General features: G+C 50.6%; 1 protein-coding gene across 4 annotated transcripts in view; it reads left to right on the top strand.

The window, feature by feature from the left end:
* The first annotated feature begins 1,871 nt into the window (after positions 1-1,871).
* SH3PXD2B (SH3 and PX domains 2B) overlaps positions 1,872-27,251 on the top strand; it is a 72,722-nt gene continuing 47,342 nt past the window's right edge. For 2 of the 4 annotated variants that reach the window (XM_062607708.1, XM_062607709.1), the window contains exons 1-2: positions 1,873-2,097; positions 14,524-14,604. In XM_062607708.1, coding sequence (XP_062463692.1) covers positions 2,026-2,097; positions 14,524-14,604 — 153 coding nt within the window. In that variant the 5' untranslated portion in view covers positions 1,873-2,025. Of the gene's footprint in view, positions 2,098-14,523; positions 14,605-27,251 lie in introns of all 4 variants that reach the window. The other 2 variants (XM_062607707.1, XM_062607710.1) reach the window with 2 other exon arrangements.

Raw genomic sequence — 27,251 nt, 5'->3', positions numbered from 1 at the left:
GCAAGAAGATCAATCTGGCTATGTCAGTCTCAGTTCACAGGGGGGATGTAGCGTCAGAATGTGCATTCCTTGACCAGATTACCAAAACAAATTACCACATGATATCAGACCAGATCTGCATTCACCAGAGCCGGTGAACTAGTGTCCCAGGCACAGTTGCCCTCTCCCTGATGCCTGGCAGTCCCTCAATTGCTGCCAACTAGAATAAACCAGTGCCCGAAGCAAGAGGGACGGCTGCAGCCATGACATTCATAACCCAGTTGCCCCACTGAATTCCCTTCAGCTTGCAATTTATAATCTATTGCATTTTGTTTAGCGTGTTTCTGTGTTCCTTTCTGTGACTCACATATCCAATTACCTGCTCCTGTTATCCCTGTGCTCCCCTTGCCTGGCCTTTCAGCCCTCAGCTCTTCAGGTTACATCCTTTCCTGAGCTGCTCAGTTGCAGTGCCCTCAGCTGCTCTCTACCTTAGTATCTCTTTTCAGCATGTGAAGATCAGTAATTCTTTCATTCCTCTCTTGATCCGTTTCCTCCAGTGTTCCACACCTCAATATACACTTCTCTTATCAACAGGATGCACAGATACTTTGGATGTTTTCCTCACCATTTGGAGGATTTGTGCATCTTCCAGGGCTTTTAAAACCAGTGAAATTCTTATCTGCTCAAGCCTGAGCACTCCACACAGCATCAAAAGATGCAATTCTATTGCTTGTTGGTGCTTTCCCAGGCTTCAGCTCTTGATTAGCACTTCAAGGTCCAGCCCCAGCATCCATGAGGAATGCCAGGATTTTCCTGATGGCAGTAGGAAGGGAGGGCTCTTCGGGGCCTCTCCATGGCCTCCTGCCCTCCCATCCTCATGATATGTCTGACTGAGGAATGACACTGGGGCCAGGAGGGAAGCAATGTGGTCTACAAGTAAACCAGCCCTGCAGCAGCATGCCAGCAGGCATCAGGGAGGTCACCAGTGGTGTGACATCCCCTTCAGACAACCTAGCATCCTTCCTGCAGCCGTCCCTGCAGGGGCACTGTGATCTTGGGCTTAGCTTACTGGGAAGAAGATGAAGATGAGCCCTTTGGGAGGGCAAGGGGGATGCAATAAAGCCCTGGCAATCTGCCTGTACCTCTTCTGGTGTGGTTGTAGTGAAGTTAACAGTATAAGAAAGAGCCACATTTGAGGAGCTGCTAAGGAGTGAGATGAGTTGTTTATGATTAAATTAAATTCATATGAAAACGAATGACCTGCCAGTGCAAGCCTTGGGAAACTTTATAATGTAATTAAAAGCCCAACGGGGAAGAAAGCTGTGGTTATGCCACGTGCTGAGAAGCTGCTGGGAAGACGGAGGCCGTGGGTGGTGCTGATGTAGAGAAGTGCCTGGTCACTGCCTTGTCTCCTCAGCTGCCCCAAAGGCAGAGGTGGGCATCCAGGAGGGGTTGGACTGCCAGGGAGGAGAGGTGTCCTGGGCAGGTCATCAGCCCCAAAAGCCATCTTTTCCTACTCAATTCATTTCCTGTATCCTTTAGGGTTGTGGCGGCTTACGGCAAAGTCATAAGCACCACCTTGGGGGCTGTTGTTATGGGGCAAGAGCAGGGTGAAGAGTCAAACCCCAGTGATGGAGCCCCCGCACGGGTCCACCGTGCCAGGCAGGATGGCCAAGCCGGGATCCCTCCAGCCACCTCCCCACGATGCAAGCAGCCGGCTGCACCTCTGAAAAGCTGCTCTCCCCGCTCCACCTGGAGCACGGCTCCGCGCACTGCCCTCCAGCCCCGCTCGTGGGGCGGACACGCGTGGGGCGGGCGGTGCCGGTCGCCCCTTTAAGCCAGCTGCGGTAGGGCCGCCCCGTCGGCCGGGATAGGCCGGGGCGGGCCGGGGCCGCCTCCCGCCCTCGGCAGGGAGCGGGCGGCTCGGCGGGGCTCGGCTCGGCGCTGCAGGCTCCGGTCCCGGCTGCGTGCGGCAGTGCCTCCTCCAGCGCCGCCGCCGCCGCTCCCCGCTTCGCCGCTGGCGCCGGGCTGCGAGGGGTAGAGGCTATGCCCAGGCGGAGCATCGCGGAGGTGAAGGTGCTGGACGTGCAGAAGCGGCGCATCCCCAACAAGCACTATGTGAGTGGCACGGCTCGGCTCGGGGCGCCCGGCTCCGCCGCACCCGGCCCTGGGCAAACAAAGGCCGGGCGCTGCCGGTCCCGCTCCCCCACGGCTGCCCTGGCGGGAGGGAGGTGGAGGAGGAGGAGGAAGAAGAGGGCAGCGCGGCCGGGTCTGCCGCTCCTACCCCCGGTGTCTCCCGTGGGGATCACCCGCTGTGTCCCTGCCGGGGGGGGGGACGCGCTGCCTCTACCCCCAGAGCCGTGCTGCTGGGGGCAGGCAGGGACACGGCTGCGGTGCGGACCCTGTGCGCGACCCGCGGAGGGAGCGCCGGAACGTGCCGGGAGTGGCGGCGGGCGGGGGGTGGCCGGATGGCAGCAGGCACCCGGAGGAGATGGGGTCTGCAGGGCACCCCCGAAAGTGCCTCTGCGTTAGGGAGGGAGCAGCGCTCGGCGGAGGGGCTCTGGAACCTGCCGGCTGCAGAGTCCCGGGGCAAGGGACAAGCCGGCTCCTTCCTTCTGCGCCTGGGACGGTGGCATCATCCCTGTGAGATATTCCCTCGTGTCCTCTGCACCCATTCTGCCGAGCTACCCAGGGAGCGCATTCCTGTGTGCTCCAGGGCATCTTCCAAACTGTTGTGGGCTTGTCTCTTTTTGAAGGGGTTGGGCTTTTCTTTTTTCTATTATTTAAACTTTGGTGTGCTTCCAGGCATCCATGGAGACCTTGTGGGTGAATCCTGGCAACAGCCGTAAAACAAAGACCAAAATGTTCTCCCCGCCCCGTTCGCTTCAGACCGGGGTGACCCAGTGACACAGTGTTCGCGATGTAGTTGGGTTGTGAGGATGTGCTATCTACTTAGGCTGGAATATTGCATGTCAGCAGAGCCAGGCTCCCTGAGCTCTTGGTTGATCAGGGGCTTCTCCATGTCACCCTGGCTGGCTTGTGGCAGTGAGCAACTGTTGGAGGGAAGCAGAGGGCAGGCCAGCTCTAGCCAGGATGGAGGGGCGGGTAAAGAGGGCTGTTATTGTCTGCCTGCATCCAGGGATGTGGGGTGGCTGCTGCTGCCCAACCCTTATCACCCCTTCTTCCTCTCCTGCCGTGCCTGCGACTTTATCAGCCTGGCCCCAGCTCAAGACGTGCCCCTCTTCCTGCCGTGTCCATCTCAGACTTAAATCATCATAGCTGGGTTATGCATCCAGTCTGGAGAAGCATGTACGTGAGGAGATTTGCTGAGCTGCGAATGCATTCTGTTTGTCTTGGCGGATCTGTTGCACTGCTGCCAGGTCCTGTAACGGGGCTGTGATGGTTGCTCTGCTCTCCCTTTAGGCCTTCTTGTTCCCTGGCTGGGGGCTCCATGCACTCCTCGGGGCCTATGTCCCATGGCTGGGACATGCACCCCAGGTGCTGGGCAACAATCTGTTTTGTCCACTATCCCCACTCACTGTCCACCTGCAGAGTGGCATTGGGCAGAGCACAAATAATTCCTGTGAGGTTGGAAATCTGGGACAGGGGTATTTTGTAGAGAGAGATGAGAGATGTACAGCAGGGCAGCTGGGTGGGGGCACCGGAGCAGAAGCTCAGGGTTGATGCGAGAAGGCAGCTCATGGCAGCCCAGCCACTTGGCCACTTGCTCCCTCTACAACCAGTGACTCGAGTCCTCTGCCCCTAATCTTTACCTGTACTTGCCTTGGATCAAAACCCAGCAGCACCAGCCAGCAGGGCTGAGCTCAGGAAGGGGCAGGCAGTGTGGAGTGAATGGGAGCACATGCCTTGTTTGACAGAATTGATAGGAACTAGGCAGTTTCACAAAGCCAGTTAATTATATGAAATCAAAACCTTCTTGTCTTTTTTTCTTCTTCCTACTCCCATAAAAAGAGGGAGAGGAGGGGCAGAAATCACACCTGAGTTATCTTACTTTAGACGGTATCTGCTGGTACACTGTAACCACAAAGTGTATGTGTTAAACCTTTGCTCTCTGGCTTCTCATTGCTGAGCATCAATGTGCTCTCCTCCATCCTCTGAGGCAGCAAGCAGTTCGCTGTCCCTGGGGAGGCTAGAGGAGCAGGAGCGCTCCAGCTTTTCCTCCTGTTGCCTCTGCACTGGCCTGACCGGTGAGTGACCCATGGCTCAGGCTCAGCCTCCCCTCTGCATTGGCGAGAGGCTTCTGTGTGCCGGACAAAGGTGCAGTTGTCTTGGCTGTGGTGAGACCACAGCAGAAAGTTGTGGATTCCGGTTTCCCAGAAGAGTGAGATCAAACCAGTGTTTCAAAGTCCTGGCTGATGCCTGCGGTGGGGAGGGGCTGTGGGAAAGGCCAGCTCTATTCTGGCCAACGTGGTTTGCCTGTCACCTTGGTAATTGATGCAAAAAGCATTGTGGTGCTTGGGACAAAGGCTTGTCCTTTTTTTGCTGCTCTGATTCAAGACAGGAGATGCAATGTTTCCCCAAATTCAGGCTTAGGCTGGACAAGGACCCAGCAAGGTGCTGGATGGGGTTTGGGTAGCTGGGTGCCAGCTTGAACACAAGCTGAGCTGAGTGTCTGGGTTTATCTGGGATCTGAACACAGCCCCGTGCCCTCACATGCCTGTGTGCCTGTGAATGCTGCTGGCTTAAATCCCAGTGCAAGAGAGCGGCAGTGCTGCTGTCCTGCCACTTCTCGCTGTGCTCCTCTGGAAGGCTATGCTGGGACAGCAGCACACTTGTCCCATCTCCTGTCCATCTTTACCCTCATGACAACCCAGTGCCTGACCTGAGGGCAGGAGGGCTGAGTGCATTCCCAGCCCAGGCATGTTTAAAGCCATTTGGGGGATAGGGAAAATGGGAAAGGCCTCTTAATTGCTTTTCTCCTCAGTGAGGTGCTGACCCCTTTGGTGGGTACTGCAGTGAGCACCGCTGGAAGGGCCAGGCTAAACTGCAGTGAGCAGGGTATGCTCTCTCCTTGCAGGCTTTTCTCTGCTTGTGCTACTGGGAGGCTCTTGCTGCTGTGGTGTTGGCATGGTGTGAGGCCAACACGTCTCCTCCTGCTCGTGTCAAACCAACTCTGCTCACACATGTGGAATGGCAGAGAGGGGAAGGATAACTGAGCTTCTTGCTCTGAGTGATCAGGGCTTTGAATATGCTCTGCTGGCTGTGAAACCATATCACCTCTCTTGGGCTGCTAACCCCGACTGCTTCAACTGCACTTGTGCTGCTTGTGTCTTTAAGCTTTTTTCATGGGCAGTGCCTGGAAGGGGCAGCAAGAAATGATCCTTTTGCAGGTGTTTGTTGCAGCATGCACTGCTCTGATTCTGTCAAGAAAAAAACAGAGCTCAAGGATCTCAGCAGCCCATTGTCCGAGGGAAGAAGGGGACTCCCATCCTTCAGGCAATGGCTGCAGTGACATTTCCCATACAATCCTGTGTTAAGTGATTACAGCTCATGCCCCTCAGGGACACTGCCGGTGAGTGCTCCAGGGCCATGCTGCAAGTCTGGAAAGGCAAAGCAAGATTTAAAAATAATCATTCTGTGTGACAGCACAGCAGACTGCCATCGTTGCTATGGTCTGGCCAAATCTCAACTTCTGATAAATGAATGTTTATTCAGAAAAGACCCAAAACAAAGCCATAGTTGAAACAGACTGAATTTTCCTTTAAAGGACTTCACGCAGGATCTTTTTATAGTTTTGCGTTTGTTATTCTCTAGTAGAAGCCCTAAAATAAAGCTTTTCTCTGCTAAATCCAGATTTGGGTTGGTTTTCTTCCCCTTACGCAAACTTCAGGACCTTCTGTTTTAATACAGCTACAGTTTCTGTGTTGTTTTATGTGTTAAAAACAATACCATCTCCATTTCTACAACCCATCCACCAAGAATGTTTCTATACTTCATGTTGTTTAAATGGTTGCTCTAGAGCACAAACCAAAGTTATATGTCCGACAGGAAGGAGAGAGCAGCATGCTGTCTGGCTGTGTTAGTTTGTTGGGAAACCTGGACTATGCTCTTGCAGGACTTCCTTTCCCAGCCTCCATGCATCCATGCATCTTTTTGAAAGAGGAAATTTAAACAGAGCGTGCAGCATAGGTTTATTTTGCAAGCTCAGTTAACAAGGTTGCAAACTTTAAACAAGGTAATACCCATACGTATTGGACCACTTCATTTGTGCCAGCTGCCTTGTGAAAGTAATCAACAGTACGTGTTGGAATCTGGAGCCTAGTTGATAGCATCTATGGATCTTTTAAAACAGCTTTGATGAAAACCACATTCAAAAAGTAAACGTGTTCTATTTTTGATGTGGAAATTGTGACGTGATGATAGGTGTCTCCTCTGTCTCTCAGCTCGTGGTGGTGAGGCTGTTCATGGTTTCATTCAGTGTCCAACCTAACCCCATTGGTTAGCTGGAATTGATTACGGAGCATTCAGAGAACAGTGCTCAAATGGCAAGAGGACAAGAGTTAATCCACAGGTTCAGTGGTTCTTCAGTGCTGTATATGTATAGAGCAGATGTCTTCCGAAGAACATGTGTCCCATGGACCTGTATGTCACAGTTTCCTGGTCACAATGTTCCATGCTGGAGCAGAGCTCTGTGGGGACCTGGCACAGCATCACCTTGTGCAGCTGTGATATTTCTGCTGTTATGAATCATACCAGTTGCTTGGCTTAAAAAGGGCATTGGGGCATGACTCCCCCATGCTCTGCTCTCTGGGGGAAGTGACGGTGCTCTTGGTATGGTGGGAATGTCCTGTGGGGAGCCGAAGGGGCTGGGTGCGTAAGACTGAGGGAGCAGGAGGTTCAAATGAGTAGTGTAAAATGAATGCAGGGGCCGTTAACTGATTGGGGAATGAAAGAAAGCAACAGCAAAACCAGAATGCATGAAGCAAGGCTGAACCCAGGAAGCTGGAGTCTTTTCTGTGGTGAGGAGTTCCTGAGTACTGGTGGCCTTGAGAGGTTTGAGGGCCTTCTCAGCATCCTTAGTGGTGTTTTGCTGCTGTATCCTGTGGTTCTGCTGTATCTCATCCCATTTCCTGTCAGCTGGCAGACACTCTCCTGCTCAAGGCAGGCCACAGGCAGGGCTTTTGGAGCCTGTAGCTGATAGAAATGTGCACCCATTCTTGAGCCTGGCCCTGCTCTGCTGCACAGCATTACAGAGCACACCAATCCTTCCTTCCCCCTCACCTCTCAAGAGAGTTGGGACCTCAGGGAGTGCTGTTAGCTTTGTGGATGAAAACCAACACTCAAATGCAAACTCTCCTTTGTTTTTTCTTCCCTAGTCATGTTACTTGAGGCTGTTGAAAACCTTGAATGTCGCAGTTCAGTGGATGGGCCAAATCCTGCCTGGCACATGGCCACTGGGGCGGATGCAGCTCTGTGTGGAAGGCTGCTGCTTGTACTCCATTCCAGCAGTTGAACTTCAGCTCCGGGGCCATCCATTGGCTCTGCCTGCTTGGAAGTCTGGTGACCTTGATCCCTCACAGCTTTGCTTTGGAGGGTATCTCTATCTTCCGGCTGTTTCATGTAGCAGTGGGAAATAGGAAACAAATGAACCCATATGTTTGACCTTCAGTGGGACTGGGAGCAAACAAGTGGGTGCATATGTTGTACAACTGAAGGGTTGTGCTGCAGCTGAGAGTTGTCATTGTGGTCCCAGTGATTGGTGTAACCCCACTTTTCAACCCAGCAGCTTTGTGAGTGCTGTGCCCTGGAGAGCCATACAGCAGAGCAAGAGGAGCTGTCACTTGCTGGGTTTTAGGGAGGGTACAGTTGAAGGGGTGAATCAGAGCAAGGGGAGATGCCTGCTTTGTAGTCCTGGGTGCATGGGCAGGCTGGCTCGAGTTATTTGCTGTGGTTATGAGGATATGCCTGTCCTCGTGCTGCCACATCCCCTCTACCCAGCTCCTCCCTGCAGCTCTGATTTGTTGCTTCTGCTTCTCTCCTTTGCTAGACGAAAAGGATCACAGCAGCATCTGTGGTGCCCTGCAGTTACTGCTGAGATTGCTTCTCCGTGCCTTTTCTAGAGCCAACTGAACCAACACAGCCCTTCTTTGAGCTCTCCCTGTCCACAGAGCAGGAGAAAGGGGGTAACAAGGTGTCTGGGGTCAGAGCTGGGGGCTAGCAGTCCTTCTCCTGCTCCAAGCTTCAATGTTCTGTCACACAAGAACCCCACACTCCCCTCCCCAGCCCCACATGCCTGCAGCAGTGGATGCTGATGGAGGGGGGCCAAGCACAGCAGCTTGCTGCCAAGAACTTTCTTTGTTTCCAGCCACCTCCCTCCTTTTTTTTCTTTTCCTCTTACAATTTCCCACTCCCTTTTCTGTATTAAACCTGCTCTAGTTTGCCTCAATCCCTCAGATGCTTTGGTTTCCCTGCTCCTTTGAATCTGTTGGTGCTCCCTTCTCCAGTGTGCAAGGCTCTCACATCACTTCTCCATGTTTCAGGTTAGGGGGGTTGCGGGTGGAATAGACACACTGATGCTTTTTCCCCTTTGCTGGCAAAAGATGCTTTAAATATGTGGAGTTTTCCACAGAGAGGTTTATTGTACATAGCCTCGCTGGACCTGAGACCACACAGGCTCCAACCCATTGGAAACAGCTCTGCCGACAGCTCTGCCTCTGCTGGAGGCTGTTATGTCTGGCTTTGCTGTAGAAGCTCTGTTGAGTAGCTGGGGACCTACACCGATGCCTGCTGGTCATGGATGAGCAGAACTGCATGTCCCTGCAGCCCCACAGAGGTGTCTTTCCATGTTCCATTGCATTGCTTTCCTCCCTGCCGTTGTTCATGTGTCTCTGGTGTGGAAACAGGAGGGTTTCAATGTGAGGAGCTCTGGTGCAGGGATGCTTTGGGCTGGGGAAGCTCAGGGATTGCTGCAGAACTGCCCAGGGAAGGCTGTAGGGCTGTGTCAGTATGGGTGTGCTGCTCCTGGCCTCAAACTGGTGTAGCTGAATGGTGCTGAGCTCAGGGAGGACTTGCTGCCCCATTCAGCCATGCACTGAGTGCCAGCAGAGAGCTCCCAGGCCAGTCAGCAGCTGCCCTCTCCACAAAGCCTTTCTTGCAGGCTTTATGCTTGCCCCTGTCCAGACAGGATGCCTTGCAAGTCTCCTTGGAAAACTTGGGAAAACTCCTCCATGGGAGGAGAGAGGCTGAAACTGTAGCTCCAGGTTTTCCTGCAGCTTCAGTCTGCCTTTTTCCATCTCAGATTTAAGCAGTCCAGGCTGTTTCCCAGGTCATGTTTTGTGTATGTCCACAGTGTGTTTATGCAAGGAGTCCAGAAGTGATTCTTCCAGGTCACACGGCCTGGTGTTTCAGAACGGGAACTGTTTCTGTTATTATTTTATTTATTTATTTATTTGAAGTATCTGTTCTTAATTCCATTGCCTCAAGTCAGCTGCTTGAATCATCCCCTCTCTCTAGCCATGTTGTTGTACGGGACAGTGTGCCTCTTGAGGAAGGTGCAAGAATGAAGGCTTGCGAAGGACTCCCGAGTCCTCAGTCCCTTTGAGTGGTGGAAGTCACCAGGAGCCATTTCAATCTGCAGCACTGAGGCTCTTTATCAGTCCCTGGAAAAATACTTCTTGGGTCTGGCAGCTCCCAAGGCTTATGCTTGCTGCTCATCTCTTTGAAAGGAAAAAAGTAAAATAGCATTAAATCTCTGGCTGCCCTTTCAGATAGAGATAATTCGTGCTGGCTTCTGTCCCCTCTGTTCTCGCGCTCGAGTCCCTGTGACTTGGCTGGATGTATGTCTGAGCTGGCTCCTGCAGCCTCCCTGCCCAACACTGGAGCTCACTCCCTGCCTGGGGTGCCTTCCTGCTCAGGAGGGATGTCCTGGATGTCCCTCAGGCACTCAGCCACTGTGAGTTGGCAGTGTTTCCCCCCAGCACCCTCGCTGCCATGTGGGCTGATGGCAGCTCTCCTTGACAGCTCTGTTACAGTTGGCCAGGTGCCGTTTGCATTTCTTTTAGCAACCTGTCATCTTTTGACAGGTCCCTTACGAAGGTTTTCAGTCCCACTTTCCACTGGCCTGTTCTCCCATCTCTCCAGAGATGCTGGGGAGAGCAGTGACAGGCATGGAGTCATGCTACAGGAATGCCATGGGGACCGAGCTTGTGATGTGTGGCCAGGCAGGCTGCAGGATCCCCTGGGCATATTTCTATTGCTGTACAGGGGACTTGGGTTTTAATGTAACCAAGGAAAATCTTGGGCAGTGGTGGTCCTGATGGTAGGCTTCCCAGCTGGTGATTTCTAATTAGTTTGTATATGACCAATTACTTGTAATGTAGGGAGTTTGCAGAGCCCAAATCCCTGTGGTGTGTGTCAGAGTTCAGCCTTTTGCAGGCTTCCATTTTCTGTGAAGGATGTGATCTGCTTTTGCCCTCCACAGGACAGAAGCATAGAGAGCATTTGGTGTTAATGTGAAGTGCTCTTCTCCTCTGTTATTAAAGATCCATCTGCACCTCCAACCCTGTCCTCATGGCCCCCAGGAGTGGAGGGCAGGTCTTGTTTTAGCCTTGCTGTGACTGACAAGGTTGTTTTGTCTGCAGCTCCTCCTGCTCTGTAACAACGGGCTATCTGCAGTGTGGGACTGTGGTTTCATGGCTCGAGGGCAGGGGAGCTGCTGGATGGAAGAGGAGCGATAGGGGGCTGAGTGTGCAGGCATGGGACTCAATCCTGAAAGCAGGATTTTGCATGTATGAGTGACCCTGAAAGCTCTGTGATTCTCTCACCTTGCTGTTGTAGGACAAACACCATGAGCTGTGTCTCAAGGATTTCAGAAGCATGGGCATGATTTTCAGCTGTTCCCCCCTTAATCCACGTCTGAAATGAAGCTAAAGAGGGTTCAGTCCTGGTGTTTTGTGCCAAAAGCGATTGGGTTCTGCCTGGTGACTGCTTCCAAACCTCAGCTTGGCCTGTTGCCTTCAGGCATCAGACTGGTTGTGGGGTTTGACGTGGCACGTGTGCAGCAGCGTAGGCTGGAGCAGAGCAAGGGATGGGAGCGGGGCAGGGTAAGGCATCCTTTCCGGAGGGAGGGGAGCTGCTGGTTCCCAGGTTTCACCGAGTCAGCTCGTTCCCCTCCATGGTGCAGACCCTGCCGCTGGCCCGGGAAGGGCTGTATGTATTTAGATAGCTTTGCCTGTTGGTTTTGGCCAGGGGCCCAGCACATGTGATGGGGATCCAGAGCCCCCCTCCTGGATCTGGCTGCCCGCTGCCTCCCTGCCATCTGCTGGGCTCTCCCCACCCCTCAAGGAAACACGGGGAGGGATCCGAGCAGCTGCTCCCCTCTTCCCGGCGGTGCTTCCCTTGGGTACGTGTCCCCGAGGCAGTGCTAGCTGCAGCCCTGGGAGATCCTCTTGCTCTTTCCATGGAAAAGGCCTGCTGGTGGTTTCTCTGTGTTATTTCTTTAAAGGACCATAGAAATTGGAGCTGGAGAAAACCCATGAAATAACTGTTTCCACATGCCCTCATCCACACAGCCAGGCCGGGAAAAAGCCTGTCCTCAGAGCAGCCTCTGCAGGATAAAGGGCTGTGGGAGCCAGTGATGGTGTGGCTCCTACCAGGACAAAACTGGGTTTGTTTGAGCTGGTACTTCATGGTGGCTGCTCCTGGCAGGACATGGTGCAGTGCAAGGCCAGGAGGGGATGCTTCAGACCAAGTGCAATGCTTTAAAATCTGTCTTGATTATTGAAAGTGTCTTCCAAAAGCACCTGAGAAAGGGATGGTGCCTATGGGAGCTTGGTGCCTCATCATCTCCAGTCCATGTGAAAACCATTACCGAGTGGCTAACTGCACCATTCATACCTTTCAAAACCTGCACTTCTGTTGTCAGTTGAAGATACCACCTGAGTTACGTTTTCTGGTGTCTTTTTTAGCCATAGGACAGCAAGAACTGGATTAGGTATTGGCAGAGACCAGGATCTGTGGTGGTTTTGGCCACCAGAATACCTCAGTGGGATGGGGCAGAGTGCAGGACAAAGGGTATTTACAAGGAGAGAGGAACACAGCTTTACTGAGACAGTGTTCTTATAGATACTGAGGAGCTCCTGTTCCCAAGGGCTTCCCCATCTTCTCTGCTTTCCACAAATAGGCACAGAGATGCCCCTGGAGACATTTCCGCTATCCAAATGGGATGTGCAAGACACCATTATCCAGGCTCCTGGGAGATTTGCATTTCAGCAAAATCAGAGTGAGCTCATCAGCTGGGAGAAGTGCTCCTTCCCTCAGTTGCAAAGGGTATAATAAAGCATGGTGTGCCCTCAAATCTCATGGCTTTATTACACTTAAGAGCTTTGAATTCATTTTGGCTTGAGCAAATCCACATCCTGATTAAAATCCCAGCCTAATAAGCTGTTGACTCCAAATAAAGGCAGGATAGGAATAAACAACGAAGAAAAGTTGGCTCTTCCTCCTGCCCCAGTGGAAGGCTTTCTCCAGGCAGCCAGCCAGCAGTGATATAACCCCGTAAAGTGCTGTAGACTGGGTAAGAAAGCTGGGATATCAGCTGAGCTTCCAACCAAAATGAGCTCACGCTGGCTTGACGGCATGTCCTGGGGTGAGGGTAAAGGCAGCTTGGATGCTTACTTGGCGTCGTTAACGCTTAGTTTTCTGATGGCATGGTGGTGACTGTATGGATGCTGTCAGATACTTCAGAGGCCATGTCATGCAACTTTATCTGTTTTCATTGCAAACTGTGGCCAGCCAAGTTGTATTTGACCTGCTGAGGTCTAGAAGCATGTTCTTGAATGGACATTGCACCTGACCCAATGTACAGTACTTGTCAAGCCACTTTTGTGGTAAGTAAGCACAGTGTCTGGGCCTCCCTTGCAGCAAATCATAGTCCATCCAAGGTTCCACAGCTGCAACAGATGCTGTCTTGAAGAAGCCCTCTGTCTTCCTTGGGTTAATATGCAGAAAGAGCAGGTCTTTTGGCTCAAAAAAAGAATTTGTGAATGGGGAGGGTTGTGATTAGCTGAATAAAGCCTGTAAGATGATGCTGAGTGAGTCAGATTTTGTCTGGGAGATGGTGGTGCCTGTGACACCCAGCCAGCTCACTGCAAGTCAGCAGAGCGCCCGCAGCTGTGTTTGGGCTGATCATCTCCTTTAAGAGAAGTGGTCATTGAATTGCTGGGTTAAAAGTACTGAAGTTCTTTATTTTAGCAATAAGAACTTGCTTCATCTTGCTGCCTCTTTTTCCAACTTAATTTGGGATGATTCCACTGGAAAGAGTGTGTCATTCCTCAGGAGTCTTCCGAGTCTCCTCACCTTGGAGGGTCATGCAGCGTCAGCCCTCTGAGCAGCAGGGTGAGTTTTGATTAGACTTTTTTAGTACAGCATTTGAGCAGGTTTGATGAGCTCCACTAATTCAGTGTTGTGCTACCCATTTGAATCTCCTGGTGTTTGAGTTTTGATGTTGGGCTGGGATGTTGGACACATCCCAGGACCTGGAAAAATGCCAGAAACCTTGTGAAACTCTTAACAGATTCCATTTTAAATACTAAACCAGCATCCTAAGAGTCCTCACACTTAATTAAGTTAGCTGAAGTTCTAGCAGGTCTGTCCACCTGAGCTTCTGAATGTTTGTTCCTGCTTCAGTGAATCAACACTGGAATTACTGGTAGAAATAAGCAGGACATGACAGTTAGAAGGAAAAATGCACATGCCCTCATTCTGCGTAGCATTCTGCTTGGTCAATCTGTTATCAATTAGTGAAGACTGAGAGTGTTAAACTGGCATCTCATGGGGGGTCATCTTTGGTTTCTGTGAACAACAAGCAAGGACATTAGATAAGTAATTGCTTGATTCTGTTATTTGCTTCTGGTCTTTCATAGAAGAATAAAAAACAAAACAAAAAAAAAGGCTTTTCATTTTTTTATCCATCCATCACCAGTAAAAGCGTGTGAATAACCTGCAGTTACCAGGATTGACTGTGTGCCAGTTTAAGGAACAGGAGGTAATTTACACCCCAGCAAGTTTAAGTAAACAAAACCTCAGAGCTGCTTATGGCAGGACAGATGGAGTTTCACACCTTGTGGGTCTGAGTCTTTGCAAGCCCCAGCCCTGGTACCTGGGCTGGCAGTGGTGTGTGGTGCTGCACCCTATGGGCTTTGGGATCGCAACATCAAACTGGGTGCTGCAGCCATAGGTGGGACTGCCACAACATAGTTATTAGCTCGTAATGTGGTTGTGTCTGGAGTAACTTTAACTGTAGTATTACACAGAAGCACCCTTTCACATTCGATGTATGTCCCTATTTAGGGATGGGGAGCTGCCTTAGTTCACAACTAGCAATAGGGATTTAGTAGACATCAGTGGAGCTTCATAATTTACACTGAAATATTTTCTTGTATTGCTGAAATGACTTCAGGTTCACCCATGAACTTCCCTGGTTGACATCCAGCAGTGGGGCTGTGCTGGGGCTTTAGCAGCTTTTGGGTTGTGGCACAGGTCATTTGGTCTCTCCTCTCTGATTTCTTCCTTTGTTCCCCACAGGTATACATTATCAAAGTCACCTGGTCCAATGGGTCCACAGAAGTCATATACCGACGGTACAGCAAGTTCTTTGACCTGCAGGTAAGCGTTTCACCACTTCTTGGGGTTTGGGCTTGAAAGATGTGGTCAGTTGGGAAGCGTGGTTTCTACCTTACGCTAAGCACACCTTTTGTCATCTCCCAGAAAATGTTTTGGTTCGAGGAAACTTGAATGCAATTTTGGACATCCTTGGGAAACCAAGGACAAGCCAACCCCAAGAGCTGGACTCTTTGCTCCAGTGCCTCCTGTGCATTGGTGGGGACGCCTGAGGTCTTTTGCGTGTCTCAAGTGTTACAGTTCTGCTGTCACTCCCTGGGCCAATGCACACAGGGCTGTGTAGGTGCGTTTGAATTCCTGCAAATCTCTGCAAGCGGTGGGGGTGTTGTCAGGTTTTTTGTTTGCTTTGAAGGGATTTTGTTGAAGTTAGGCCCAAAGTCCATCCCCGCAGAGCTAATAAATACTGCTGTCCCAGCAAAACAGGGCTGCTGTTGACAAGTGCCAATTCCCTCTGCCTGTGTCCCGCTGGCTGGTGTTTTGGGGAGCAGGCACTGGGGAAATGCAGAGCACTGCCAGGCCAGAGGGCAGCTGCTTTAGCAATTACCTCCTGGTGCTGGGGGGAGCCAGGAAGAAAACGGAGTCAGGAGGGAGAGAGGAGGCTGGAAAGGCAATTGGGAGAGGCTGGCTTGCAGAAAACTGAAGCTGGTGTTCTGGGCGAGCAGGCAAAGGGTGTTTTCCACCCCCTCCATGGTGGAGATGAGCCAAGGGGTCTGGCTGAGCTTTATGGGCCAAAATACAGACGGAGCTGTTGGAACAGGCTTTGTGCAGATGAGGGAAGAAAATGCATGAAGGGATCTATGGACCAGCAGCAGCTGCCAGAGTTGTCACTGCCATGTCACATATGGTCTGTGCACAGGACTGGGAGAGGAGCTGGGCACCCTCTGTCTGCAGTGACCCTCTCAGGTGAAGCAGAGCATCACTTTATGCTTTATTTGAAAGGGTGCTATGGCTGCCTTTCCTGAAATTGCTGCATCCAGGCACAAATATGCTGTTAAAACTACAGCACATCTGGGTCTGTCCAACAAAGCAAGCCCATGGGAATCCAGATGGTTTTCCCAGGTTCAGCTGGCGTCAGTTCAACCTGCCTAAGCCTAGGATTGTGTGGGACGGCTGCTCACATCTGTGATGCCCTGTCTCTTGCTCAGCAAGGCACCTTCTGCAGAGCCATGGATATGACTGTGAGGGTGAGCACATGGAGTAAACGCTTTGAGAGCCCAGCTTTGGCAAGACCCTGGGTGTCCTTACTCTGCCCCATGATGCTGTTCCACAGCATCGTGCCAGGCAAGGTAAGGTAGGGTGGCACAAGCGGCTGCTGGTGCAGGCAGGGGTTAAGCTGTGTGCAGCTGCTTGTGTAACCAAGGAAATATTAAAGTAAATAAACAGGGAACAGCTGTTGGGCCACAGCCAGGGCTGGAAGGAAATGGAGCTCAATGCTTCCTTCTCTGCAGCATCTTCACTGGTGCTGCAAGGTGGTGGCCAAGCCCATGCCATCATTTGCTGCGAGGTAGGCACAGTCCTTTGGAGTTCATATGTGATAAACTTGTGCTTCCAGATGTGCTGTTTTCCTGGTCTGCCTTGCTCCTCGTGGGGAAGGACATGTAGGGAAATAGTGGCTGTCCTTCCTCATTTCCTCCCCTTCCATCTTGGCTGGAGCTGTGCATGCTCCTAGATGGAAAGCGTTATCACTGGAGAGTGTGTGAAGCCAGAGACTCAAACTGCCTCTGCAAAACACCTTGCAGCATCTTTAGAGGCAGAGATGCTTTATGAATAAATGTATATTGTGTGTTTATATATACATGTGTATAAATATATAAATATGTATAGCTTCCCATACATACATAGGAAGGTATAAAGCAATCATGTTCCCCTTCCCTGTTCCCTGTAGCTTTTTCTTTAAAAAAGAAATAACTGCTCCTTTTTGGCTCTGTTGAAAGAATGAATGAAGTTGTGGGTTTTCCCTTCCTCTCCCCTTATCGCACATGCTTCCTGGTATCCTTATGTTAAACTTGTGGTGCAGTGCAGTGGAAATTGGATTGAAAGGCAAGGCATGAAACAGAACCTCTTAGCACAGTGGAAAAAAATGCTCTAGGTAGGATTGGTAGCATTGACTGTTGCTATTGCTGGAGGCCTTTATTATATGACTGTTGGATGATTCTGTGCCAAATTTAGCTCTTTAGGCAGAAATTTTCCATGCTGGAAATTATTCATGCTTTTGGTTATTAAAAGTAGAAAACCACCCAAAACCCCCACAAAACAACTGATTGGCAAAAACGGTTCAGCTGCTTCTGAAGGCATAGTAAGAGGGGAAAATATTTCTTCTGGGTCCAGTTCTGATGATCTTTTTGCTGTGTTGGAGAAGGAGTTGGAAACTTGATCACAGGTAATCCCTGTGTCAAGAATCTGTCTTTCATGTTCTCCAGTGAAAATCCATCCAAATTTAATCATACTTAGGGCCTTGAGCAATCACAGAACATGCATGTTTGGGTAGAGATATTTGTTAATTCCATATCTATGTTCTCAGTGATTCTGGCTGCACTTTCCATGCTCCTGCCAGAGGCTGAGCAGGGTTTTGGTTTTTCTATAGCAGCTCTGGCCACATTTGGGTCAATGTTGGTGCACCCTCTTTTGCTGCCAGTGACCCTCCTGATTAACCCAGCCAGGAGGACAAGGAAGCCATTTGATCCAGGTAGGGGAGAGGAGAAGAACGTCTTGGGCCAGGAGTGAGGACTGACCCTGGGGAATGATGTGAAGTTGCAGTTTGGAGCAGCGCAGGCACCACCATGTGAGTGGCTGGGGAGTTTCTCTTGATATTCCCTGTGGAATATCCCACAGCTGGATCGCTTGTCACCTTCCATTGTGGCCAAACAGTTATTTTAGGAGTAGGGCCAAGTAAAACACACGCACGCTTAGTACTGACAGCCTCGCCGGCTGGGCTGCTCCCACTGCAACCAGAGGGCAAAGTGTCCGTGCCTCCCCAGCCAGGCAGGAATGACAAAACACAAACTGCCAGCTCAGCTGGAACAGGGATGAAGCCTGCCGTGTACACAGCGCTGGTCTCTGCCGCATCTGGATGCAAAAGCATCAGACCAGCCATGTTCCCCATACTGGAATGGGGAATGTCAAAAGCCACCTTGCTGGTCACAGTAATGCCGCAGGCTGTGCTGCTATTAGCTGGGAGAGTTTAAGGTGTTGTCTGAAAACAGAACTTTCAGAGCTCTTCCCTTTGGCTGTCATTGATACCCGAGGGTGGGCCTCTTCTGTAAAAGTCCTAATTTATAGCTCAGTGCTGTGAGCTGTAAACAGCCTTTCCAAGCACCACCCTGCTGTCCTCTTCCAAGGGTGTCAAGATCTTCTTCTGCCTAATTGCATACTTTTGTCCCATTGACCACGGTCACACAGGAGATTGTCACTCCCTTGCCAAGAGCTGATGATCAATGTTCATTCTGCAGTTCAGCTCCTGTGTCTTAGCATGAGGCACAGGCTGCTTCGTCCTGGTCCAGTGTTTTGAGCAGATGAAGCAGTGGCCCTCATCCCTTGGGAAGTGTGCAGGTCACACCCTTTCCTGCTCTGGGGTCATCAGAGGAAGACTTGGTGTACTATGCTAGGCAGTGAAAATGGGAAGGGAATGCTTAAGCTGAGGAATACCACCTCCACCTCCTATACTCTGCTCACTGCAGGAGGAAACTTTCAGCAACCTGGGCAGTGGTCAGGAGTGTTTTTGCTGTGTGGGTTCTCTGTGTTCGGATTCCTACCACCTCTCCTCCTTGCTTTCTCCATAAATGTTTTCTGTCACACAACAATTTACATAAGAGCAACTTTATAGGGATTAAATACAAACCCTAGATGAAAATTGTAGTTCTGAAATGTGAAACCTCAAGTATGATTCGTAGTAAATTTGTAACTACAACTACTAAACTCAGTTCTGCATGAATCTCTTGGCTGGAGGAATAATTTCCTTAGAACAGGACTGAGAAGCTTTCGTAACCCTCAGTATGCCAGATGTGAGCTATTGGGAGCAGATGGATGCTGTTCCGAAGAAATAAAGGCAGTAAGATTGATGCTTGCAAGGATGCCAGTTGTATTCTGGACACTAACTGGGGCTGGCAGGTACGCTGGAAATGTTAGCTGGCGTGGAAGTTGGTAATCAGATATGTGAATGGCTGTCTCTGGATAGATATAGAGGACTGGGGTCTTGCATGCCTGAGAGATGCTTCCAGCCCTGCTGGTGAGGGAAGAGCCGTGCAGTGACTACAGGGCTCTGTTGGATCACACTGGATGCATCACTCGGGAGGAGGTTAACAAGTCTCTTGGAAGGATCCTCTTTAAACTGTTGGCTGTAAGAAGCAGCACTCTTGGTTAGAGAACAGATACTGGCTTGTATTTTGTGTTTCTTTTATGGAAACCCCCAAAAAGAAACATTTTTTCCCCACTCTGTAATTATGAGCTCATCAGCCACGATGGTGGTTGTTTCAAGTCTTCATGTGACCAGGAGCCACTGTTGTCTTGCTGTGCTTCTAAAATGTCCTCTGCATCCAAACCCTACGCTTTTACACCTTTACCACTATTACTGAACCCCAGCGCTTTCCCCGGGCAGGAGCTCTGCTCCATGTCCTCAACCTCCTCTGCCTTTCAGCTGCAGCCATCCTCTCCTCAACCAGGAGTCTTTGCCTGGCTCTTCTCAGTCCTGCCTGTTTTGTATCCCGGACAGCAAGGCTTGTGGCTTTGCAGCTGGGAGCAGACTTCGTTGGTCACAAAGTGAGCTGCTCACAAAGTGAGCTGCTTGCGAGCTGTGATGGAGCCATGTCTCAAAGCTCCCCCTTGGAGCAGGCTTTGCTGTTCCTGCCATGTCCTGCCTTTTTATCACTGAAGCAGCTCCTCTGGCAGGCAGCTGCAAGCCCTTAAAAATGAAACTGCCATTCATGGAATCATAGAATGGTGGGGTTGAAAAGGACCTTAAGATCATCCAGGTCCAACCCCCTGCCGTGGGCAGGGACACCTGACGCCCATGTCGCCCAAGGCTCTGTCCAACCTGGCTTTGAACACTGCCAGGGATGAAGCATCTGCCACTTCTGTTCCAGGATGCCCTCCTTGGGGACAAGTTATCCCAGGCTTTCCCCCTTGCAATCAGAAACCTTTCCTTCAGTCCTTGTCCTTGCTGTAAGGAGAGGGTGATGCTGCATAGCTGCTTCTCTGCACAGAGGCTTAATTTTAAGCCCAGGGATAGAGATGTGATATAGGCTGGAGTAAGTGCTCAATGCATGATTCAGACAGAAAAAGAATTCTGAGCAACATTAAAACTGGCTCTGGCTCTCTCCCTCACTCCTTTCTGCGTGTGCATTGAGTGTGTTTCCCAGTCCTCTTGCTTGTCCATATGTTTAACAAATCCCTCAGGTTCTTAGCTGGAAACTTTCAGCTTTGACCCACCTGGAGCGATGTCATCTTGGAGAGAGCCCTGCAGCCCTCAGGCCAACAACTTTGTGTGTAACACAGAAAAAACAGGCTGTTGAAGTGGTGCCTGCTTTTATGAGAAAACTGGCAAAAGGCAATGGTCTGTGTGTGTCGTCTCCATGTGGTGGATAGATTAGCCCTTTTGGAGGGGGTTCTGCACTACTTGTGTGCATGCAGCCACCAGGCAAAGATGGGGAAGGAGGGAAAGTCAGTGTCTTAGTAATTCAGACTGCATTAAAATGTGCTCAGAAGGCGTTAGCTGGCACACAGAGAAGAATTGTTCTCATCAGCCTGTTTCAGGCAGTTGGACTCCTGAAAAATTAAAATGAGCCTTGTGCATTGCTTCCAGTACTGTGAGCTCTGTGCTCGCCTTCCTCTGCCTGCAGCACCGCTCCTCCTCCTCTTCGTCTGCTCTTCAAGCTGGGCTCCTGGCAGGGCACAGCATTCACAGGGGTGAAGTAGATGTTATCTTAATTCTCCAGATATGAAAAGCAAGGGGCAGACGTGCCAGGTAGTGTGACCCAACAGCACAAGGCCCCTTCAGGTGGGAACACAAACCGAGGCACCAGGTAGATTACACCCCTCTTCTGGGTCATTCCTGGTCCTGGCGGCCTCTTTGAAGCAAAAGCCCTAAGGCATCTCAGCGGTGCTGTGGCTGCAGAAGATGGATGGATGTCTTTCTGTGTTCAGGGATTGTAAACAAGGCTCTTTCGATAGCTATTTCGTAACAGGAATCTTATTTCAGCACTTTGGGGATTTCTTTTTCCTCCAGGGTTTATGGAGTTCAGCAAAATTCTGCACGGTTGCGTGTGTGATGTACTTTGTGGTTTCACCCTGCCACAAAAAAACAGATCTCGCTGTTAGACAGCTGGATCATGAAAGACAGGCCCTTGCGTGACCAAGGACAAGAAAAACCCCACAGCTTCCTACGGTGAGGTTTCTGCTTTGTAAAGCAACTATTTGTTTCCTCTGTGCCCAGAGCACTGCACTGAGAGCTGTGAACTCAAGCACCATGTGCAGAAGTATAGAAACAGTGAATTGCCGTAATCGAACCCGACAGAAGAAACGCTTCCCGTTAACTAAGGACTGCCTCTGTCTGTAATATCCAGCCTATATTTTTCCAGCAGTGCATCAGAGATCATCATCGTTCTCCTCCTCTCTCCCTTCACAGAGAGCATGCATGTTCCAATGCACTTCAGCCTAGTTAAAAGTTGGCTCCTTAATTTTTCCTCTCTCCAAATGTCTCCCATTTATAGCTTTCCAGCATTTGGCAGCCGGGAGCCAGCGCATTCCCATGCGTGCTAGAGCCAAGGCAGGTCAGTGAGTTATAATTGGCTCTAGCTGGCACCCTGACTAGCTGCTGCGTTCTATGCCTGGCAGCGAGTGGGGCTGTGAGCTGCTGAAAGCCGTGCCTGCCTCTGGGAAATGGCAGCTTGTCCTCCCGGAGAGTCCGTGCGGATGGAAGTTCCCAGGGCTGGTGTACACTGGGACGAGCGCGGGCAGTGTGTGTCTGCAGCAGAAATCATTTCCAATTCTTGTAGCTAAAGCTTTTTCTCGAGCAGCTGCTGGGAACAGCCCTCGATGAGTTTTGGTTTACTCCAAGCTGATGGCCAGCATTTGCCTTTTCCTTTTGCTCCGAGCACGTGGCTCCGCAGGCTGTGTCTGCACCCTCGCCAGGTTTCTACCATCCTCCCTCTTGCCTCCAGAGCAGTTTTGCTTCTTGCTGGTTTGCTACAGGCCCTGAGGGCTCCCACTCACCTCCTGGCTCCCATCTCTGCTGGCTCCCATCAGATGATCCTTTCTTGTTCCCAGGCTCATCGCCTGGCACTGCCATGGTGGCCTTGTGGCAAAGGAGAGCTGGCTCCTGAGCCCAGGCTCTGTTCATTCATCCCTGTTGGCATCCCCTGTCTCCTTCCCTTTGGAAACTTGGCAGAGTAACTGGAGGAGGCGTGCTTTGCTTCCCAGCCCTGGGGGAAGTATGGCCCACTTCAAGCATTGCTTGGTGGGTGCAGTCTGTAGGGGAGCTTCTGCTGAGTGTAACCCAGGAGGGGGGAAACATAAAGATGGGAGGTAAAAAATTTTGCCTCCTTGGGGACAGAACTAAGATCCTTGCTGACCATCTGGTGTGGGTTTATTTCAGTAATGTGTTTAAAAGTTGTGCTGTAACACAAGGCGAGGGGTTACGCTCGTCTCTCTGTCTCTGGGTGAGCTAACGCCCCTCCACTCCCCAGCTACTTGATGGAAAAGCCCTGGAAATTCAGCTGCCCTATTCATGGGAGGGCTGAGGGGCATCCCTAGGAGAGCAGGATCTCACTGCTGGCCCCTCTCCAGTCCATAGGGAGGTGCCCAGGTGCCTGCCTGGAGCTGGTTGTGGCCAGGGGCTTTGATGAGGCTTGTGTGGGTCTAGGCTGATGCAGGAGTCTCAATCATTCTTAATCAAGCTAATGCAGCTCAGTTTCTCAGATCTGCAATTTATGTCATGTAGCAGCAGCTCTGGATCCGAAACAAACCAGTTTCAAGCTGCTTGTGGAAGAGCCGAGGGTGGATAGCAGTAAATCAGTGCAAAGGAGTCTGTATCTCAGAGTCCTGATTTTTTAGTAAAATGGCCTGGTCCTGTGTGTAATGCTAAATCTGTATGATACTGTATGGACCATAACATGCGCTACACATATTTTGTGGGCATCTAGGAAATGGAAGCATCTGTGCAGTTTTGTGGTGAATGAGAGACGGAAATAAGAGCTGAGAGATACAGAGGGAGATGGTGGCTCTGGGGTTCTTCTGCCCTTGCAGAAGGAGGTGATAAAGCTGAAAGAGCAGCATGTTGTCCTGCAGTCTGGATTTTCCACTTATTTTCTGTGCCTTTCATTGGATGTCACAGGTCTTCCACAGTGCTGTAAATCACTGCTCCCACACCGGCTGTTAAAAGTGCTTTTGGTGAAGGATGTCTTGCAGCCTCAGAGTCCCCTTGCAAAGTGAGGTGTAGACCTCTGCAGTGATCTTCCTTGTATGCCTGAGGACAAGTGAAGAATTTAACCACTTGCTCCACCTTCCCAGCACTCTGCTCCATCTGAGAAGTGATGCTCCTTTCTTCTTACTTTCCTCGCATGTTTTTTTCCTTCTCCTGTATTCTCTCTGCCTTGAGGCTTGTCAGGCTTCTCATTGCCATCTCTGGGATCCAGCACAGACTTTTTCCTGGGTATGTGGCAAGCATCCTGTGGGAGGGATGAGGGAGGCCCATCTGTGCCAGCTGCAGCGAGGCAGCTCCGCAGGCTGGTCTAGGGGAGACCTCGCAGGGAGAAAAGGATGGGTGTGCAGGATCTGCCCTTCCTCTGTGATTCATGCCTTCCAGCCAGCCGGGAGTGGGGAGGGGAACCTCCTTAACCAGAAAATGGAGAGGGGAAAAAGAGATGTGGTGCCAGTGGGTGGATGCTGTAGGGCTCCAGCAGCCAGCCTGTTCCCTTTTTGATGCCATGGTGACTCCGTGGTTTTCCTGCCAGTGGCTGTGGCTGTGCCTTTGCTTCTGCAGAACCCTGTGGTTTTCCACTGCCATGGGGTATTCCAGTGTTGCTGGGTGCATGGCACCCTGTCTGCCCATCATCCCATCACCTTGTGGATCCCACACATCCCCAGGCTGCAGGGTACTGCTCTACATCCTGTTGGGATACTCTGGTGTTATCCAGAATTGCAATGTGAACAATAACCTGTGTGGAAAATGGCCTACCTTGTGAGCTGGTGGCAGGGGGAGAGTCAGCATTTTCCTTGTCTTAATTCACCACTCTGAGCCTTTCTGCCTTACTGGTACCATATCTTGAGGCCTTTGCAATAGGGGTGATTTACTGAGTGGTGAAGTATAAATGATGTTTATGCCTGCCTTCACCTGGCAGCATGGAAATTTGATCTTCAAAATTAAATTTGGTGTAATTAAGGTTGGTGAATTTATTGTTTTAATACTGTCTTTGATGACAGAATTTTAGGGTTTGAACAAGAAAAAGCTTTCATTCAGATGAGTTTTTTTCAGGGCAGATAGCATATTAAATTAGCCAAACCAGGTGTTTTTTAATAGGCAAGGTGCTGTTGTGCACCTTGCAGAGAATTCCTTGCGGAGAATTTCCTCTGCAAGCTCAGCCTGCTGATCATTTACCATCAACTGTGCTCTGGTACTTGACCTTTTTGGAGAGGAAGGAGGTACTTTGTTATAGCAGACTTTGCGAAATGCCTCTCTTAGTGCCCAGTTTGGGTGTAAAGAGGTTTGGGACCCGTCTTGGGGCTGGTCCTCCCCATGCTGGCATCAAACCAGCTCACATCCCTGCAAGCTTGGAGGGGCTCCAGGAATGATGAGGAGGAGGGTGGAGGAGAGACCTCTCCCTGTCTTTGTGCTGCAGGAGAAAAGTTCAGTTGGTTCAACTATGTTGTGCAACTTCACTTTGATGGACATCTTGCCCAGGCACTGCAGAGCCATCCGCACTGCTGATGTGTTCAGCCTTGCAGAGTGCAGCTTCTATTTAGGGGGATTTTTTGCTTGTTTTGGGTTTTTATGAATAAATATTGCTGGAAAATGCAGGAAATGTTTCTTAGAAAAGTAAGTTGTGGGTCTTGCTCTCTGTCTGAGAATTTCTACCTGTAGAGCCACTGCTGGCAGCAAGCATTGCTCCTTTCCAGCACCTCTGGTAGGGACCCAAAATCTTGACATTCTCACCCAATCTCAGTCAATAGAAAGTTGCAGTCCCATATTTTTTAACTGCACACATACATGCTGAAAATGGCTGATGAAGCATTCATTTGAAGAAGGCGCTGTGTTCGGCCACGCAGAGTGCCAAGCTGGCTGGGAGCTGTGCAGCTCCTCAAAATAGTGAGGTTTCCTTGCCCTAAGTTGGGAAGAAAGCTGGTGTTTAAATTTCAGCAAAGAGAGAAGCTTAGTTCAGGATGTGTAAAAAGTTCTCTTGGTTTTTCACTATTAATTTTTGCAAAAAACAGATTCCTTTTGATGATTCACTTAAAATGTGAAAAAATAAGAATCCCTTTAATTTTAGCTGTTGGGTTTTGCTGTTCAAACCAGAACGTTAATTGAAACGGGTACTTGTCTGCTGATCTTTCTTCTTGACAAATCAGCATTTTCCAGTTCCCCTCCTGTCCCCCTCCCACGCTTCCTCTCACCTCCAGGAAATAAATCCTGCTGGAAGGTTCCCAGGGAGCTCTGAGGTTTCCATGTGGGGGCAGTTGCTTTTCACCTGCCAACAGGTGGCTGCTTTAGGCCCCAAAATAGTGCTGTTTCTTATCAATCAGTGAATTTGGCTGAAGGCTGTCAGGTTTTATCTTTGTGGTGAGAGAGAAGAGCTGTAAGAGGAAGATGTTGTCAAGGTGCATGCTCCTTTGAGGTTTAGCTACGCTGGAAAACCTTGGCATTCTTCAATCTCACTCTATCCTGGTTGGATCCTAAAAAAGCAGGTGCAGTTCAAGGCATGTGGCTTGGGCTGCATTCTGTGTGAACTCTGCATTCTCGTGTTTTAAGTGCACAGAAAGCTGCAGGGTTGCTGCTCTTTGCCTGCTGCTGGGGCTGCTCCACAGTGCCTCTGTGTTTGCTGGCTCTAGGCCCTGGCGAAGGGTGAATATCCCGGGTTAGGACAGCATTCTTCCCACTGGAGTTGCACGGCATCCTGCTTTATGCATTCCCAAAGGCTCCCCACAGGACTCCCCATGGCCCAGCTCTGCTGCTCGGTGCTCACTCAACCCTTCCCTGGTCAGTGCATTAACTCCTCCATAAGCCATGAGGGCCGGTCTCCTCCATCAGACATCGCTTAACAACACTGTTCTGGTTTTGCAATAAGCAGAGTTTCTTGGCAAGCTCCATTCCTTTGGCAAGGGCTGAACTCAGAAGTGCTCAGAGCCCTCTCCTGTCATCATGCAGATGGTGGCAGTGCCAGGCTCCTCTGCGGCTGTGGGTATGTGCAGCCTGCAGAGGCTTTTGCTCACCTGGGACTTTGGGCACCACTGAATTTGGCATCTTTAAATCCCACCATTTCTGTCAATGGAGGAATGCAAGGGCAGCGTGCTCCATGAGGGAAACGTGCTGCTGGTGTGGGGTGGGGATGCTGTGGGGACACTGGTGGGTTCACACAGGAGCTGGGTTGGTTTCTGCTGTCCATGGGGCTATTCACCCAGGGCTCTGGGGTTCCATCAGCTTCTGTCTCTGCCAGACAGTGAGTTTTATTATCAGGTGGGAGAGGGTGGAAAGAAGCATGGTCATGCTAAGAACTAAGGCATATCTGTTTCGAATGGAGACCCTGGTTTTGGCAGTTAAACCTCAGGGGTTTGTAGTGTCTCATTTTCTACCTGCATAATTGCACTTGCTGCCATGGAGCTGTTCTTGATGGACACCCCCATGAAGGCAAGCAGAATATTCTCCTTTGGGTGGGGATAAAAAGCTCTCCACATTGGCCTTTCTGCTGACTGTGCTTGCTTGGAAAATGCGGGTTGTGTTTAGGGAAGGAACAGCAGGGAAAATAGTTAGCAAGAAGTCTTATGCAGGAGGAGGATCATGAGGCTGGTGTTTCTGACCAGCAGCGCTCTCCCAAGTGGTAGGACTGCAGTTTTTGCAGCCCTGCCTGTGGCTCTTTTGTCTCATCACGTTTGGGCCTGCCACAGATTGAAACCTTTGCATTAATTTCAGGGAAAGAATCTACGCTGGTCTGCTTCTCCTCATCTGGAGTGGGGAAGGTTTTGGGGAAGGGAGGGATCAAAGAGAAATCACATCATGAGCTGTTTGGGGGAGAAGCTAGGGACAAGTCATCTTGAGGTTTTGGCAAGCATGCAGCTCTGAGTGGGGTGGCATGCGTGTAAGGTCTGTCTGACCTGTCACTGCAATGCTTGACTGAAGGTTGCCTCTTGGCATGAAGCACTGTGTTAGATGTGAAACTAGATCTGGTTGGAGTATTTGAGCACAGCCCTCCCCCTCGCTATGCCTCGGCTCCTCAACACATGAAATAGGACAAATGTGCTGGTATTTCTCCACTGTTGTTTCTATTTGCACAGCAGAAACTAAATCTCATGACTTCTGAATCTTCCAAGTATGGGATGCTGGAGGGGAGGGCGTGGATGAGCATGAACTGTCTTTGCAGGCTTTGCTATGGATGCTGCTGCCGTGACAGCTTCAGTGGTGGTTATGGTGGTGGTTCTGTGGTCTTTGT

The sequence above is a fragment of the Pezoporus occidentalis genome, unplaced genomic scaffold (assembly GCF_034315485.1).
Source record: "Pezoporus occidentalis ecotype Australia unplaced genomic scaffold, CSIRO_AGI_Poc_V1 ctg124, whole genome shotgun sequence".
Lineage (NCBI taxonomy): Eukaryota > Metazoa > Chordata > Aves > Psittaciformes > Psittacidae > Pezoporus > Pezoporus occidentalis.
This window is presented reverse-complemented; position numbering and strand designations above follow the sequence as displayed.